Genomic DNA, 16,710 nt, shown 5'->3' with positions numbered 1-16,710 from the left:
AATACTATCCCATCAACAACTACTAACTAATCCAAGGTACGTGGTTATGATTGATAAACTTATTTTATAGGTCTTACAATTCCAGCTTTTGTCACACGTTTTAGTCTCCATATTCATTAGCATTCCCGTCTCATGGAGAGCAGGTCACAAATCCACAAAACTGTTCTGGTTTGCTTTTTTAATTCTGCACCTCTGAAGTGTTTTCAGTTTCTCAACACCACTCAGATTTCAAATGGTTTGAGTTTCCCGAAACCTGTAGAGTACACATGCTTTCAGTTTTTGAACACTTCTGAATTCAGACGCTTTCGGGTTCTGAGCAGTTCAATGAGTTCAAGTCACCAAAGCACCTCTGCAAACCTCATTTTTCTGGATCCATTGGAATAGCCGGCTACCATCCAGTATATCGCTTACATTCAATATTCCATTTTTGACCCATCTCTGCCAATTCAAGCATCTATTATTCAGTTGTAATGCCTCATTGTGGCAAATAGATGCATCTTCGCTGAAACCATAATTCTGTCAATTTTCCTTAAACCACAACCACAAAGCCTACCTAGTCTCCACTATCGGCACAGCTTCCCCATAGTATAAAGGCTATCTAGACGATAGGGAGCACACATTTCCTTTTCCATGCGCAGCCAAATCGGTCCTTTGAAATACTCATCTTTAAAATAATATGAACCCTTTTAAAGCAAAAAAAGCCTTATAGTACTTCACCAATTCTGGGTAACCGAATCCACACTCTTCAACTTTTTGCATCAATATATATTTTGGTATTTTAGGTCTTTTACCAGCTTCCCATAAGAAAGATTGAAAAAGACCATCAATCTTCTGTAATTGTTTCTTATAGATCAATAATAGGACAGAATGAACAACATAATATCATATCTTGGGTAAAAGAACCATTTTAATTGCATTGATTTTTTACCATAAATTTAGGTTCAACCTTTACCATTTTTTAAATGGAGAACATTTTATCTATTACCTTATCTATATTATATTGAATAATTTTATTCAAATCACCAAGTATATGTATACCCATATAGTTGATGCCCCCTACCCCCCCCCCAGGACCATTTACAATTCCAATGTCCTTATCACAAGTTCTAGATAGAGGAAACATTTCTGTTTTGTCCCAATTCACTTTGTGTCCCGACAGCTTTCGCACCTCTTCAAACATTTTTCAGCATTGAACCACATACTTCCGGATTCGACAGAAGAACCAGCATATCATCCGCATAAGACAGTATTTTGACTTGTGCTCCCAACACATTTCTAAGTTTGTTGTGGTGATATACTTCAAGCTGAATGTCCCATTCAGCTTTTATGGTGCAATAGGTTTCTCATATTACATAGTAATTAATAGAAGGCATATCATGTTTATCATCAAAAAACAGAAAGATATGTCCAGAGCAAAGTAAGTTTAGAGAAAATGTATCATAATTTGAAGCGATACAAAAATTGCAAACTAGTGAATAAATCACAAAAATGATTACACTGATCATTTTAACATAGCAAAACAGCAGCAACAATATGCCGAAAATCGGCTAAAACTTCACTCATACTCAACATACATGGTGCATTTATACACACAACTCGGCATACATCCAAAGTACTAAAAGACACAAAAAACATGCTAAGAACCAATGGGGACGAGGAATCCATAACTAGTCCCCATAATGACACATTATTGCGATGTTTACAAACAATAGAAATAATTCACAATCTATTGTCAGGGTGGATAGGAATAACAGATGCAAATATCCCATCCCTGTAGAATGCATCTCTCGACCGCTTTCGACGTGTAGTGGTGGTTAACTGAACGTCTTCCTCAGGAGGTGGGTGTTACCATTCTGATGAAAACCTAGCTGCTGCAACAACCTATGCAGTGTAGTGTGATGAAGTTTTAGCCGATTTTCGACTTATTGTTGCTGCTGTTTTGCTATGTTAAAATGATCATTGTATAATAATTTTTTGGTTTGCAATTTTTGTATCACTTTAAATAAACGGATACATTTTTTCTAAACATACTTTGCTCTGGACATATCTTTTCTGTTTTTTGATGTTATTATAATACTCTGGTCCAGAGGCTAGAGTTACCCTGCTCTTATCAGTGTTTATATCATGTTTATCAACCAGCTAGTAGGATGTAACACTACTGAGACAGCAATTGATGCACTAAACGAGCATATGCAAGAGAAGTATACTATGAAAAATTGTGTTACCAAGTCCATGAGCAAATAAAGGTCTTCATACTTACAGTTCGTAGTTTTGGCGTTACATGCATAAAGAAATCCAGAAATACTTTATGTACTAAGGAGTGTTTAATCACAGCTTCCCTGCAAAACAGACAGAGCAAACACATCAGCCCATCATAAACCAGCAACATAGAAAATGTAATATTAGTCACAAAAGTAATCCTTAGGAACAAATGTAAATGCAAGTTGAGATCGCATATAATACAAGAGCACATAGAGGCAGATTTTAACACAACAAAACATTTAATTTAAGAATTGCATCAACAAAATATTACAACCACTTCCTTCTTGTTAGAAAAAGTGAATGATTGAACATTAAGTAGTAGGTCTAGCATTGTTTGCAGTACATACCTTTCTAAAAGCCAACTTTTCCTATATTTCATGACGTTTCCAAATGGTCTTTACTTTTCTAGCTATGAACTGGATTTTGCAAGCAAGTACAATAACTGATCTTAAGTCCCAATTTTTGAAAGAATATATATACGATGGTCCAACCCCCAAACCCTCTCCACAGAAACATGTGTATTTTTCAACTGATCAGAAACAAATCAAGGGGTCTTTGAGGATGGCATCGACTTTAACCTGGTTAAAATGATTATTCATATTTTGCAGAACTATACATTACTCCACGCAGACTTACTTCGATCATACAAAAATGACCCATCTTAAGTCTATGGTCAATGCTTTATAAATCATCCCCCTCACTTCATAGATCACAATTGCATTGCCTTTTATACAGCAAACTGGGAACATGATGTTTGAACCATAACCAGAGCTTAAACTATATCCGACCATGTGGGGTAGTTACACCTCTGTCGAAAGCGAAATTAGGTTTGGCAGATGTATGGATATATAAATGCTGTATCAGGGATAAAATATCAGAGGAAGAGTTTGTAATGTTCAGGTATGCTCTGCAGGAAGCACCTAGAAAACTCGTCTGTAGAGAATAACCTTATTTATATTCAGTCTTCAAATACATTGATGGGGACTAGTTTCTCAGAATCTTAAAAATGAAGCTTTATTTATATACTTGCATAGAATTCTTAAAATCATTGAAGAGCCTTCCTTGTGTAGACCAAGGAAGAGATTCCCGTTCAATTAGACGATCTAATTGTACAGTAGTTCAAAAACAAGGTCTAAATTGTTGAATTTTAAATTATGCATTTAAAGAAATATTCAAGCACAAAGTTCAAATAAATTATAAGTTACTCACCGTAGTGACCAATGCACTCTTCGTCCCTTTTCCTCCATACTACATGTGCGCCCCTCGCTAGGGACGGGACACAACCTTTTTCACCAGAAACATACCTTCCACTTTACATTTAGAGGCGCGCAGGGGTGCGGCCCTGGGATCATGCGCTACCCTGACTCGGCCCACCAGCACCACACCTCAGTCCCCACTGATGCAACAATATTTAACGTTGCCTAATGACACCAGTATTAGGAGGGGAGGCGGGGGAATGGTGGGACGTATGGAGGAAAGGGGACTAAGAGGCGAGTAACAATTACTCTTACGACCTGTCCCCTTTCCTCCATACTGCATGGGCGATTACAACTGAAGGTAGCACTAGGGTGGAGAGGAGACCCTCCTTAAGAAAACAGATTCCTTAGAACCGCCTGTCCGAAAGCCACATCAGATTTAGAGCCGACGTCCAAACAGTAGTGGTTACAGAAAACTGAAGGAGTGGCCCAGGTGGCCACCCTGCTGATGACATGCCACGGCACCTATCGCTGGAATGCGTTGGCCGTGGCCTTGGCTCAGACAGTGTGGGCGTGCATGTTAGCTTGAACTGGTTTGTGCTGCCCCTCACAGGCCTCCTTGATGGCCAAAACCATCCACCTTGCTATGGAAGCCTTGGATGTCCGATCACTGGGCCTTAATCCCCAAAAGGTGACAAACAGTGCGTCCGACTTGATGATATGGCATTTGTAACGCGCCTATACACAAGTGTTGCGGTAGCCCTTAGTCCGGTCTCGATAGAATTTCAGAGCGCGTCTAACGTCCAGACAGTGCAAGACCCTCTGAGCCTTGTCCTTAGGGTCAGCAAGAAACTTAGGTAAGACTATCTCCTCGTTTAGGTGGAAAGCTGAGGGCACCTTCGGTAGCAACGCAGGATGTGTCCGCAGGACCACCTTATCCTGGTGAAAGGTTGTATAGGGTTCTGAGGCCACCAGAGCATGAATCTCGCCGACTCTGCAAGCCGAGGTGAGGCCCACTAGCAGAGCAGTCTTAATAGTCACCAGCCTGATGTCTGCGGATGCCACTGGCTCGAATGGCTTGTGCACCAAGGCGCCCAACAGGACATTGAGGTCCCACACGGGGTGTGGTTTTTTGATGGGCAGGTAGAGTCTGGAGAGGCCCGTCAAATGTCTTCAGGTTGGAAGAGAAGATGACCTGCTCTTCTGAATTTCTGTAGGCACCTATGGCCGCCAAATAAGTGCTGCATGCGTCCACCTGCACACCCAAGTGAGCCAGGTGGCAGAGAAGGAGAGCACCTCATCCAACATGCATCAAGGGGTCGATCTCAGAGTCTGCCTAGTGACAGACCCTAGTCAACTTACTCTTGTACTGGCTCCCGGTAGCCTTGCTCCTAGCACCCTGAATGATCTCTAGGTTAGCCTGAGAGAAGCTGAGGTGCTTCAGCGTGCCCTGCTCAGGAACCACGCTGTGAGGGCTAATTTCTGTGGCACGGGTGGATGACCCTGCCCCCCTGCTGCACCATAAGATTAGCTGGACCGGTAGGAAGGTGAATGGGTGGCCTATCAGAGAGACTCAGAAGCTCTGAGAACCACAGTCTCGTCGGCCACCAAGGATCCATAAGAAGGATGCTGAGGTGACAAGATTACTTTATCTTGCAGATCACCCTGTGGACCAGGGGTGTGGGTGGAAAGGCATATGCTGTCATGCCGTTCCACTAAATCTGTAATGAGTCATCCAGGGAGCCGAGGCCCTCCCCCTGCCAGAACGCAAACTGCTGGCACTTCTTGTCCCAGGAGGCAAAAAGGTCCACCTGAGGAAGATCCCCAGCAGCACCTGGTAGTTCAATGGTCACTCGTAATTGCAGTCTGTTGAGCCTGCCCGCCTCCAAGTTGAACTCCCCCAGAAGGTGGATGCGAGGAAAGATTTCATAATTATATGTAATTTTCCCTCCATGTGTCAACACCCAAACTTATTGCTGCTGTTTAGACCCCATTGACTGACTTTGCCAGAGAAGCACAGCCTTCAGCTGCACTCCTCTGGGCTTCCACTCACTTTTTATGGGGAAACTGACATGCCCTTAAGACAGTCAGTACTGGGAGACTTTGTTTCCCTTAGTCCTTTCCTCATGTTGCAGCTTTTGTGCAACAAGTAACAAGTGTGCAATGTATCTTACCATACAGCACACATGGGACTCTAGTCATTCTGGACTTGTCTGGTCTCGCTGGACTTTATGAACTGTGCAAATGTGTCATGGACAGGACTGGTCAGCTATCTTTTTGAATTATTTTTAACCCTTTCCTGCCATGTTAACCGCGTTTGGCACAAATAGGTGGCCCGACTCCAAAATGGCCATACCACGAGGTTCTTTGTCCTGTCCTTTGGCCATCTTGGCCCTTCACCTTCACCAGGTCGAGTCGACCCAGGTCAGTCCTTATTTGGTCATGCACTTTCCCACGAATCCCAATGCTTTCATGGGCTTTGCATGCCTTGTGTGCGCCTCCAGGATGTGGGCTGGAATGTCTGATCCCAATACACATCCTGGGTGCCAGAGAGTCTGGAATGCCCTGAAGGCCTGGAACCACTGGTCTGTAATTGGTCCACATATGGAGTGTGCGTTTGTGAGCAGATCTCACATTGGGTCCTCTCTGTTTTGGCATGAAGAGAACTTTGGATAAGAAGAGGCCGAAAACACCACTACGGCGATCTCCCGAGTTCACACTGAACAAAGGATAGGAGCCAAGTATCCTACAACACAAAGCCGAGCCGAGGAACCGCTGGTGACCCGCTGGAAGGTTTAGCACCCTGAGGCCGCTGTTGTCCCGTGGGACCCCTCTCCATCTGGTCGTCCTAGAAGGTCTGCGAAGATGCGTTGACCCATTGGAATAGTGGGACCAACTATTCTCTGCACCTTCATCAACCCTGCAAGTAAGCCTTCTCGGAAGTGTCCCTGGGCCAACCAGTGGGCCGACCAGCTTATGCAGGACCTTTGTTCCGTCTCTGCCGTCGTTTCGAGGAGGCCCTCAAAACTTGGTACTATTGGCTCTGTGTCCACGGCACCCTCACACCGAATTTCGTACACTCGGCATTCCCAGGTCTGAAGTGAGACAAGTGCGCCAGGACCAGAGTAAACACGGTTACCGTGTTGCCCTGTTGTGGCAACAACCTGTGCAAGTTCGCTGCATTGTTGACCCTCTTGCCTCTGAAGCCTGCTGCAGTGAAACTGGGCCGATGTCATGGCCAATGGGGACAAGGGCCCAGGCGTTCCTCACCCACAGGGTCCAAATGGACCCAGTCCTGGCGCCTCTGGCGCCAGGCTCATAGAAAAGTGTGCTTTGCACACTCTGTGGCTAAGGCACGTGCATCAGGGCTCGGCATGGCCATAGAACATCATTGTTAGGCACGTGCAAGAATCCCTGGGAGGGGCAAAGTGGAGCCACAAGGCGGAGCCAAAATGAGGGGCCAGAGCCAGCCTATTTAATGCCAACCCAACCACATGCCCCCACTTCGCATTATTCTGCTTTGCAGCGTGACGCTTACCGCTGTTCCTCACCTTGATTCCTGTTACTCCATCTCTGAAGACCATCTTACCTGAATCTTGCAACTCCATCGCGGAAGGCACACCTTACCTGATTCCAGTTACTCCATCGCTGAAGGTGCATCTTACCCGATTCCAACCGCCCGATCGCTGTGCGTGCATCCTACCTACATTCCATCGGAGTCGAAGCCTCCCCTCATTCGATCCAGACGTCCAGCGACGCGGGAGCTCCTCTTTTCTTCATGTTCGCAGTATCTTCATCCGGGGCCGCGGAACGGCCTTCGAGCATCCAGACTCTGCTCCACGCCACCAGACCGCTCCTGCAAGTGAAAAAGTACACAACAGGTTAGAAATCTTATAAATAACGAACACTTGGCAGCGCCATACCAGAGTCTAGAATTTCATAACAGCCAATTTACCTGTTGATTTGAGAGCCCCATCACCCTCAAGGGAATCGCCGGATCCACTCCACTATTCCGATCTACCATCTTCACACCCATCGGGAAGAGAAGAGACATTGCAAGAATTATTTTACAATCAAGGCAAAAGACTCACTGCCAAAGACATAATAAACAATCATAACAAGACTTACCTTCCAGGTGGTTTGGTCGCAGCCGGTCTGGATCGCCACTTCGGCGGGCCAGTGAAGCAACTAGGTCCACACTACGCGCCCCTGCTGAAGGAAGCAGGGCGGAGAGCTCAGCATCACAAAATAACAGGCGAGCTTGCATGGGAAAACTCTTATGCACTACGTTTTGGCACGAAAGGGTCGAGGGAATTCGTGACACATCTGCACCATTCTCATTGCCTCATCTTTTCCCAGGGGCAATACCAGCATCCAGAACAGCATACTCTGCAGCAGCTGGGAAAGATGGCCGATACAGGGGAGCCAAGTCGAGGGAGGGCTCCAACCGTGCACCAATGCCCCGAAAAACGGATCGCACAAGGGCGGACGGGAGGTCAGTTTACCTGCGATCTCGGGACAATCAAACTAAGGCTCATGAAGCTACCGAACCTATGCAAATTGGGGGATTGCGAGCTCCCATTTCCAAGGCTGAGAGGGGAAAAAAGGAGACAACTTTGTTTATATTGCGGAAAAGCTGGACATTTCTTGCGAGATTGCCCTATTAAACCCCCCCAAGAAAATGGTAGGTTCCATGGACAATGAAAATGAAGAAAAGGAACAGAAGTCGGAAAACTTGGACGCCCGGCAAGTGTAGGGGTCCACTTGTCGAGCGAAATTAAAGTTGTACAGACCTCCCACCTGGTTATCCCTGTACTAATAACCCACCACAAACAACCGTCAATGTAAAGGAAAATTCTCTTATAAGGCTAATTTCCCAAACCTAGTGAGTCCCCCAGCAGCTTTGCTGGATTTTTGGTGTTTGTTTTTTCTCCTGCTAAGAGTGAGACTGTTTTCCTCCCACTCTTAGGCACAATTTGAGGTATGTCTTTGACTTTGTATGTGCTTATGGGCTTTGGGGTCTTCTACTCCATAGGGTATCATCTGTTTTTCATGTGTGTTACACAGCACCCTCAGTGCAGTAACAGGGGTGTCATAGTGACCCCCAAACAGACCCCATACCCTGGGACTGACTACTGTATCCCAGGGCATGTAAAGTCACCATTGACTTTACTAGTCCAAAATTGTGAACAGAACCAGTACAAACCATCATATTGTGGAAGCAATGGAAGGGGTTAATTCGATGGCCCCTGGGTCTGTTTCCAAGGGGGCACTGTCTAGTCCCCCCTTGTCAAGTTTCTGGCTGGTGGCAGTTACCACACAAAATATTCCACCAGAATATTTCCTATGGGATTTTTCCATTGATTTTAAACGCACCACTTTTTGGTGCAATGTTAAAGATAACGCCGGTTTATTTATTTAATATTAAATCAACAGTTGGGTCTTTTTGCCAGAACTCTTTTAAAATGGCGTTCGTGTCCGTCTGCGACTCTAACCAAGGTCGAGTCCTTTGTTCCACTTTTTGGCAGGCTTCTCCACAGAAGCCCTCCAAATGGTGCCACTCTGTCTGGGTTCCACAGGATGTGTGGGGAGGGGAATTGGCACCCTGGACTGGGTTGCCTTAGCAACCCAAGTCGCACTCTATTCTGATCGGCCCGGTGGTGAGCCGCCCGGCTCACCACTTAGCATGTGTGAGTGACAGCTAGGCAGTTGAATGGGGGGTTTTCTGCATAAAAGCAGGGCCTTTGGGACTGGATCTTCAGAAGTCACCACAGGACCTAAGAATCCGAAAAGGGAAGAAGCTGAGCCATCTGCAACGACGCACCACCGGTGGAGCCGTGCTGCAACAAACTCGCCACTTTCCCCAAAGACAACAGAAGATCTTCTGCTGGACGAGTCTTCTTCCTTTGAGTTGGTGGGATCAACCAGTTCGCCCCTTTCGCCTTCCAAAGATGTCTCTTGGTCGAATCGCCTGTGCCAAAAACCCCGGCGGCCGGATAGTCAAGCTTCACCACTTTGACCGCGAATAAAAGGAACGCACCTTTTAACCAACGAACTCCGTGGCTGGTTTCATCCCTGGGCAGTGCAACGACTCGAAGTTTCCTCCTCGACGAGATCCGCTCTTCCCCTGGTCGAAACAACAAACTGCAATCACTGCCAGCAACAACTGCCACCGCTGGAGGTTCCCCTCTCTTTAAGGTACTGTGTTCTGCCTGGCCCCCCTTTCTTCGGTTTGCCCAAGGTGACCCTTAAATCCTGGGCTTTCCAACTGGGTTGGCCCCAGACCTAACTTTACTTCTTGAATCACCCCAACCTCTTTTGAACATTCTGCAAAGACTTTTAGTGCATTTTAAACTGTGTGATCTTGGGAACTTTTAGCTTTGCTCCATTTAAAGTGGGCCTGGCCTATGAACTTTGGCTCTACAGTGTATACTGCCTTTACTCTCTTGCTTTGAACTTCTAAAAGTGTTGGGAAACGGTTTATTTTTATGCCCTGCCTTTTTCTCTCCCTTTAACTTAACTATTGGAGTGCCATCTAGGTTACACACTCACATCTGTTTTAACAAATAGTGGTGTTTTAACTGACTGGTCTAATAGTTATCAAGGGAGGTGACTATACTTTACCTGACTGTTTTAACTTGCTTTTGATTTAGAGTGCTAGGGTATTTCCTAAAGTGCGTTTTAAATAATGATATACTTTTGATGCAAAGCTCTGGTCAGTGTTTGTTTACTCTACTGTGTTTTTAGCCCTATTGTGTATACTCTATATACTGCCCTACTCTTCTTGAGAGATATCTGACTGCTCAGCCACAGCTACCAGGTAAATCTAGGTGGTGCAGACTGCTACCAATTGGGTTTGCTGCTTACTCCTGTAGTCTTAATCTTTTTGCAGTGGTCCCCAAGGGAACTGCATAGGATTCTGCCTAACAGTCAAGAGTCCATGCACTGGAAGCCTACATTGATAGCGGTGTGGTGGGAAAGTACATTGATCAGGATTTGGCCGCACGGATAGGCCTTCCACTTCACCAAGAACCACGCTCGGAAAACGTCACTGCCGTGGATGGCTCACAGCCGTCTTCTGGTCCAGTGACTCAACACACCGATCAGGTAATGCTGACATGTCAGGATGGTCATCGGGAAAGTATTTTGTTTGATCTTATAGAGGCCCCCAGTTCCAAATGATCCTCAGAATGCCATGGTTTGAAACCCATAACCCAAGGATTGACGGGCGCACAAGGAAGCCGACCTTCCCTCAGGAAAGTGCAAAGAGTTGCTACCTCAGGGACGGGGGGGGGGGGGGGGGGGGGCCTACATCTCATTGGGAAATCCATCCTAGGAATTGATGGTTCATTACCTTCCTAATATCAAGATTTTCTGGACGGGTTCCAAAAGGAACAAGCCAATACCCTGCCTTCCCACAGAATTTATGACTGCAAAATCGATCTGGTCCCAGGAGCAAATTCCCTGCAGCAGAATCTACGCTCTGACTGAGCAAGAAAACCAGCACCTAAGAACATACCTAGATCAGTACTTAGCTAATGGGTTCATTCGTCCAAGTCCAAAGCCTCTTCAGCGATCTTCATCGTGCCAAAGAAGGAAGGGGACCTCAGAATTTGTATAGATTATAGGGCATTAAACCAGATTACCGTGAAGAATAGGTACCCTCGGCCGCTCATTCCTGAACTACTTGACCAAGTAAAGAATGCTCAAATCTATACAAAATTGCACCTACGGGGAGCTTACCATTTGGTAAGAGTGAAAAAAGGCGACTAATGGAAAACAGCATTCCGAACCAAATACAGACTTTTTAAGTACCAGGTCATGCCGTTTGGGTTATGCAATGCATCAGCAGCATTTCAGTTCTTTATGAACGATGTACTCCACGAATTGTTGGACCTCTGTGTCCTAGTTTACATCGACAACATCCACATCTATTCAGCATCCAAAGAAGATCACGTGGGCCATGTAAGAGCCGTTCTGGAGAAACTCTGCAGACATCGACTGCTTGCCAAATTGGAAAAATGCTCCTTCCATGTCACGGAAGTCGAGTAATTGGGCTTTATGCTTACCCCACGAGGGGTGCACATGGACACTCGTTAGGTGGAGGCTATTCTTTAGTGGCCATCCCCGACATCGATCAAGGGAGTGCAGAGCGTACTCGGATTTGCAAATCCGATTCATCCCAGGATTTCCACAAATCGTTCATCCTATCACTTCTCTATTAAAAAAAGAATAAGAAGTTTTATTGGTCTCCTGATGTCGGAAAAGCCTTTCTGGAATTGAAATCCCCCTCTTTTTTTTGTTTTTTTTGTTTGTATTTGTTTATAGTTACATAGTAACTTTTACAAATGATTTCTTTGTGGTTTAAAACAGCATAATTAATACAAGTTTTACATAACAGCATAATTAATACAAGTTTTCCATAACATTTTCCTCCATACGAAATTCATATTTCCCACCTATAATTCAGTTTTTACATCGCTGTACAGTTAAAAGAAAAAAGATTAAAACATTTTATACAAATTCTGAATGTCCCTTATAACATATCCTGATACTTTCCATTCATAAAAAATTGCACTAAATGCTTGATTGCATGCCCTGTAGAATAGGCCATTTACCCTTTATTTAAAGACAACAATAGGTCTTTAAAAACCTGACTACGGCAATCTGTAGTTTGATTCTTTTACCGTGTAACATATCGAGCCACAAAAGATCTAAATCAACACATTATGTATTTGGAACATGCATGCTAAAGTGACTAATACGTTTGTTCCCAAGTCCGTTACACCTGGTCAGTAGATGCTCCAAGGTCTCCAGATTTTCCTTTTGTTTACAAAATCTACAAAAGGAATATCCCTTACTCTGACCACTTCTAATATCTACTATTTGTCCTGTACCTAGCACATTGAAGCTAAATCTCATACTCATGTCACCAGGTTTTATCAGGAAATTTTAATAGATATGCTGCAAGCTCCCCCATTTTTTTATATTCCGAGACCATATGGTTATATAAATGAGTCATCTTAACCTCTTGGACAGTTGAATTCCAATCGGAATGAAGCAAGAGTTTTTTTATTTTCATTGGGTTCGTAATAAGTGCATCTCTATGGATCCCTAGTTTGTCCAGAATTTCATTTGCTTCTTCCAACCTGTCCCCGAGGTACTTTGATGTAGGAGCGCCACTCCAAATGCCTCTGCCCATTACATCATATAGAGTAGTATCTTTGCTAATTAACAGCTTCCTGAATAGGGCCATTCTATGGTACTTCTAATCGAATGCAAGCCAAGCTCATATCTTAATGCTACCAAAGGCACGCATTTTGGCAAGCAATGTACCATCGTTTTTACAATTTTGGATTCAAATGCAGTTACTTCCATCCGGCACCATAACGGTGCAAGTTCTAATCCATGGCACAGTTGAGGCACTATTCTGTTTTTATACAGGCGAATACAGGGCAATAAAGAGAATTTACCATATTTTCCATCAACTTTACGTAGTTGAGAAACCATAGGAGTGATTTTCGATTCCAATAAAGCCCTAAAGTTTGCCTTGTTCTTGTTTCCAAAAACTGGGTGGCCTAGATATCTTATTACATTCCTTGTCGGTAATTTTTCATGATTTAGAAAAAGAGGGCTCATTTTTTGTTTTTTCCTATTTGACAATCGTTTCTGAATAATTAATTTTTAGTGCATTTTTGATAATGTATTCTTTAAAAGCAGTTAAGAGTCGTTGGAGGCTTATGGGGGTGTAATCATAGAGAGTCACGTCTTCTGCATAGGCAGTCCACTGGATCTTGGTTCCCTCCACTTTAGGTGAATTTACAACCAATTTTCTGAAACTCTCTCCTATATCGGAGAAGTATAAATTAAATAAAGTTGGAGCATATATGCAGCCCTGCCCAAGTCCATTTTTAACCCTTATTTCTTGGGACAAATTTCCTTCCATACTAAGTCGGCTCTTAATTCTAGAGTCCTGGTGCATGTTGTAAACAATTGACAATAGAGAATCAGGCATCCCAAGGAGTGTTAATTTTGTCCACAATATTGATCTATCAAATAAATCGAAAGCAGATGTTAAGTCAATTGACGCCAAGTAGATAGGGAGATTCCTGGGGGTCCATGCCGCTCTTTGCATAATATTTATTAAAAGACCTCCTGCATCAGTACCTACATTCCTTCTAAAGCCAAACTGAAAGGGCGACAGAATATTACACAGATCCATCCAGTTCCGAATACGCTCTAAAACTAGGCTTGCAAATATTTTGGAATCAACATCCAAAAGGGCTATTGGCCTATAGCTAGTTGGTAAAGCCCTGTCCCCTTTCTTGTAAATTGGGACTACGCAAGACATTCTCCAGCTATTTGGAATTAGATGTTTCTTTATGATGTCTTTAAAAAAAGAATAGCATTTTGGCCAATAAGTTAGCCTTCTCTTTCATAACCCTGTTGCAGAGCAAGTTTGGCCCGGGGGCCCTGGATGGAGAGCTTTTCACAATAATATATTCAATATCTTTAACACAAAAGGGAATATTCCATGTGGCATCTTCAGTCTCTGGTAACGGGACCCATAACACAGGTGGAGGAAATAGGCTACTAAAGTGTCCTTCCCACTTCTCTGCATTAACACAAGTTGTCAGAACTTTTGTTTGAGCTTGCCCTCCATTGTTAACCAGTGCCCAGAATCTGCGGGTATTTACATTGTACAACGCTCTTAGCATAGCCTCTGCATCTCCCTGAAGGAGCTTTGCGCGCATACACCTTAACTTCGATTTCCATTTATTTTTTATTTCGTGAAGTTCCTGGACTTCCTCCATTGTAGGAGGGCTTGCACAATGCCTACGAAAACCAGAGACTTCACGATTTCTTCCCTGCTTAAGTGTTCTCATTTCGACAGAGTATGCGTGCTTGTGCCCTCCTGTACTTTTTACCTTATATTTGATTCCCGCTTTATCTCCGATTACGGATTCGATGTAATATCCAAAGGAGTCGTGACAGTACATTTGTTTTTGGGCATACATAGGATTTTCAAAATCTGCCTGGAATAGTACATTTACTTTCTCAATGTTTGTTTTATGCCAGGAGATTCTGTTCAAATTGGAATTCGTTTCCACTCTTATGTTATAGTATTTATCACCCCCCTCATACGTGTCTACCCACAATGTCATTATTAATATTTTATGATCACTCCTTTGTACCAATCAAAGCAAAATCCTGGGCAAGATTAAAAATGTTGGTACTAACAAAGATTTGATCTATAGTGGATGCCCATTTACCATTAGACCATGTTGTTTTGTCCATCGAGTCTTCCATTAAGTCAGTTACTCCTTGCAGGCCCCAACCTCCCAGGAAGACGGTCCATATGTCCCCCTGTTGACATTTCCGCGAGTCAATTCTTTCACCAATTTTACGACCAGACGTGTACTCATTTCTACCTTCGCTCAAGCATATTTCAGAATTATAATCCCCACACATGATTGTGTAATTCCTCATTCATATCCTGACATTCTTGTATTACAGTGTTTATGACATCGATAAATGCCTTTAGATCACCTTCAGGTTGCCAGTATATATTTATGATTAAGAGGAGTATGGGTTGCTTCCTGCAACGTATTTTAACAAGGGTGGCTATACATCCTTTACTTATATTAAAAAATGTTAAGGTTTAAAAGTCAATATTGTTCTTCAAAGCAATTAAGAGACCCCCTGAAGGTCTCCCCTTTAGCTTTTTCTGTGCTAGTTCCTGAAAGTAAAACCATCTAATACTATTGGGGTAACCGCCCATGTTTCTTGTATACATAGGACAGAATAGGTAGAGAGCACTGAACATGTATCATAAGAATATAGCAAGGCTCGCGATCCCCTAGAATTACATGATAGGAAGCTGAGTTTTGCCATACTCTAGGTTGAATCTTTCATTCCTTGAATTTTGGAGATTGATTCTTGCAGAGTAAGTGCAAGCTGCCTTAACTCAGCCATCTCATTTAAATGAGTCTACTGTCAAGCTTCTTTCCTCTTCTCGATTTTTCCTCCCTTGCATTTCACTGGGTTAGCCTCCCATCTCTCTTCCCTGTTTTTTCCCCTGAGCCCTGACTGAAGTCTACTATGTCGTACCCAAATCGTTGAAGTGCCACTCCTTCCTACGTGCCAGTTCATATGTGGCTTTTGAGTAGAACACAATCCTAACACAATCGTATCGTGTAGGGTGTATGTAATCAATGAGCTTAATATCACTTTATGTAATTAGGGAGAGCCGGGGTATCTCATTGAACATGGAGCGTATCCGTCCTCTGTGTAATGAGGAGGGACCTCCTATTGGGAGCATGAAATTTAATATGACACTAGGGTCATCCACGAATTTCGGCTCTCTCCATTCTTTGATCTTCTGGCCAAGCACTATATAGATGTCATGATGCCTACCTCCAAGGAGCCAGGTCCAACCCAGCAACCCCAGAGGCTGAAATAGGAAAAGCTCAGTTTCCTTCTAAGACTTACCTGTTGGGTCATTCCCATTTCATTTCGGGTCCTGCCGCTTCCTGGCATTCCGGACCCCAGCCCCAATGGGGAAAAAAGACAAAGACATTGAATGAGCGAATGCAAAGACATTACCTGAACGCTCATCCAGAACTTACACTTGGGGTCGGCGCCATATCTCCGGCATTCCGAACCCCGGCCCCTAAGGGGAAAAAGACAAGCATTAGCGCTTGCTGCAATAAGACAATGAACATTATTATTAAGCTTGAACTTTTGAACTTGCAACAGAACTCTTACAGCGCCTAACCTGAATAGTCAAGCTTATTTTGAACTCCCATCAAACCTCAATCCAGTGCAGTAACTGGGTTTCAACGCGCCCCTGCTTCAGAAGCAGGATGGAGAACTCATCCTTCCAGACCCTAAGATGAGACTTCACGGGGAATCATGGAAGGGTATCGAGGAGGGTTGGAAGGCTTGAGCATTATTCCGTCAGTAGGTAATACTCCCTTTTCACGCACAGGGGAATATTCCTGCGAGCCAGAAAAGCCAGAGTAGAGGGGCCCTTCTTGTCCATCAGAGTCCTGCGCTTCACCATTGAAGAAGCATCAGCACTCGAAGCCAGACCTGCGCCTCCGTGGGAATCGAATCAGGTGAGCGCGACAATAGAGCTTGCTCTTGCGCATCTACCCTTGAGTTTCTACTAGTTTCCCCCTCCCTATTCTTCCCTCTCTCGTTGTCCCTTTTCCCTTCCTTATCACAATTGTACTCCCTGCCTTGTTCA

The 16,710-nt window shown here is 44.1% G+C and overlaps 1 protein-coding gene across 5 annotated transcripts in view; it reads right to left on the bottom strand.

Moving 5' to 3' along the window:
* Positions 1–16,710, bottom strand: part of PUM3 (pumilio RNA binding family member 3) — a 965,563-nt gene that overhangs the window by 448,658 nt on the left and 500,195 nt on the right. For all 5 annotated transcript variants that reach the window (XM_069625739.1, XM_069625741.1, XM_069625737.1 and 2 more), the window contains exon 10: positions 2,261–2,339. In XM_069625739.1, coding sequence (XP_069481840.1) covers positions 2,261–2,339 — 79 coding nt within the window. The remainder of the gene's footprint in view (positions 1–2,260; positions 2,340–16,710) is intronic.

Source organism: Ambystoma mexicanum, chromosome 6p (genome assembly GCF_040938575.1).
Source record: "Ambystoma mexicanum isolate Mex_15411 chromosome 6p, UKY_AmexF1_1, whole genome shotgun sequence".
Lineage (NCBI taxonomy): Eukaryota > Metazoa > Chordata > Amphibia > Caudata > Ambystomatidae > Ambystoma > Ambystoma mexicanum.
Note: the sequence above shows the minus strand (reverse complement) of the source record. Positions and strands in the feature narration are given on the sequence as shown.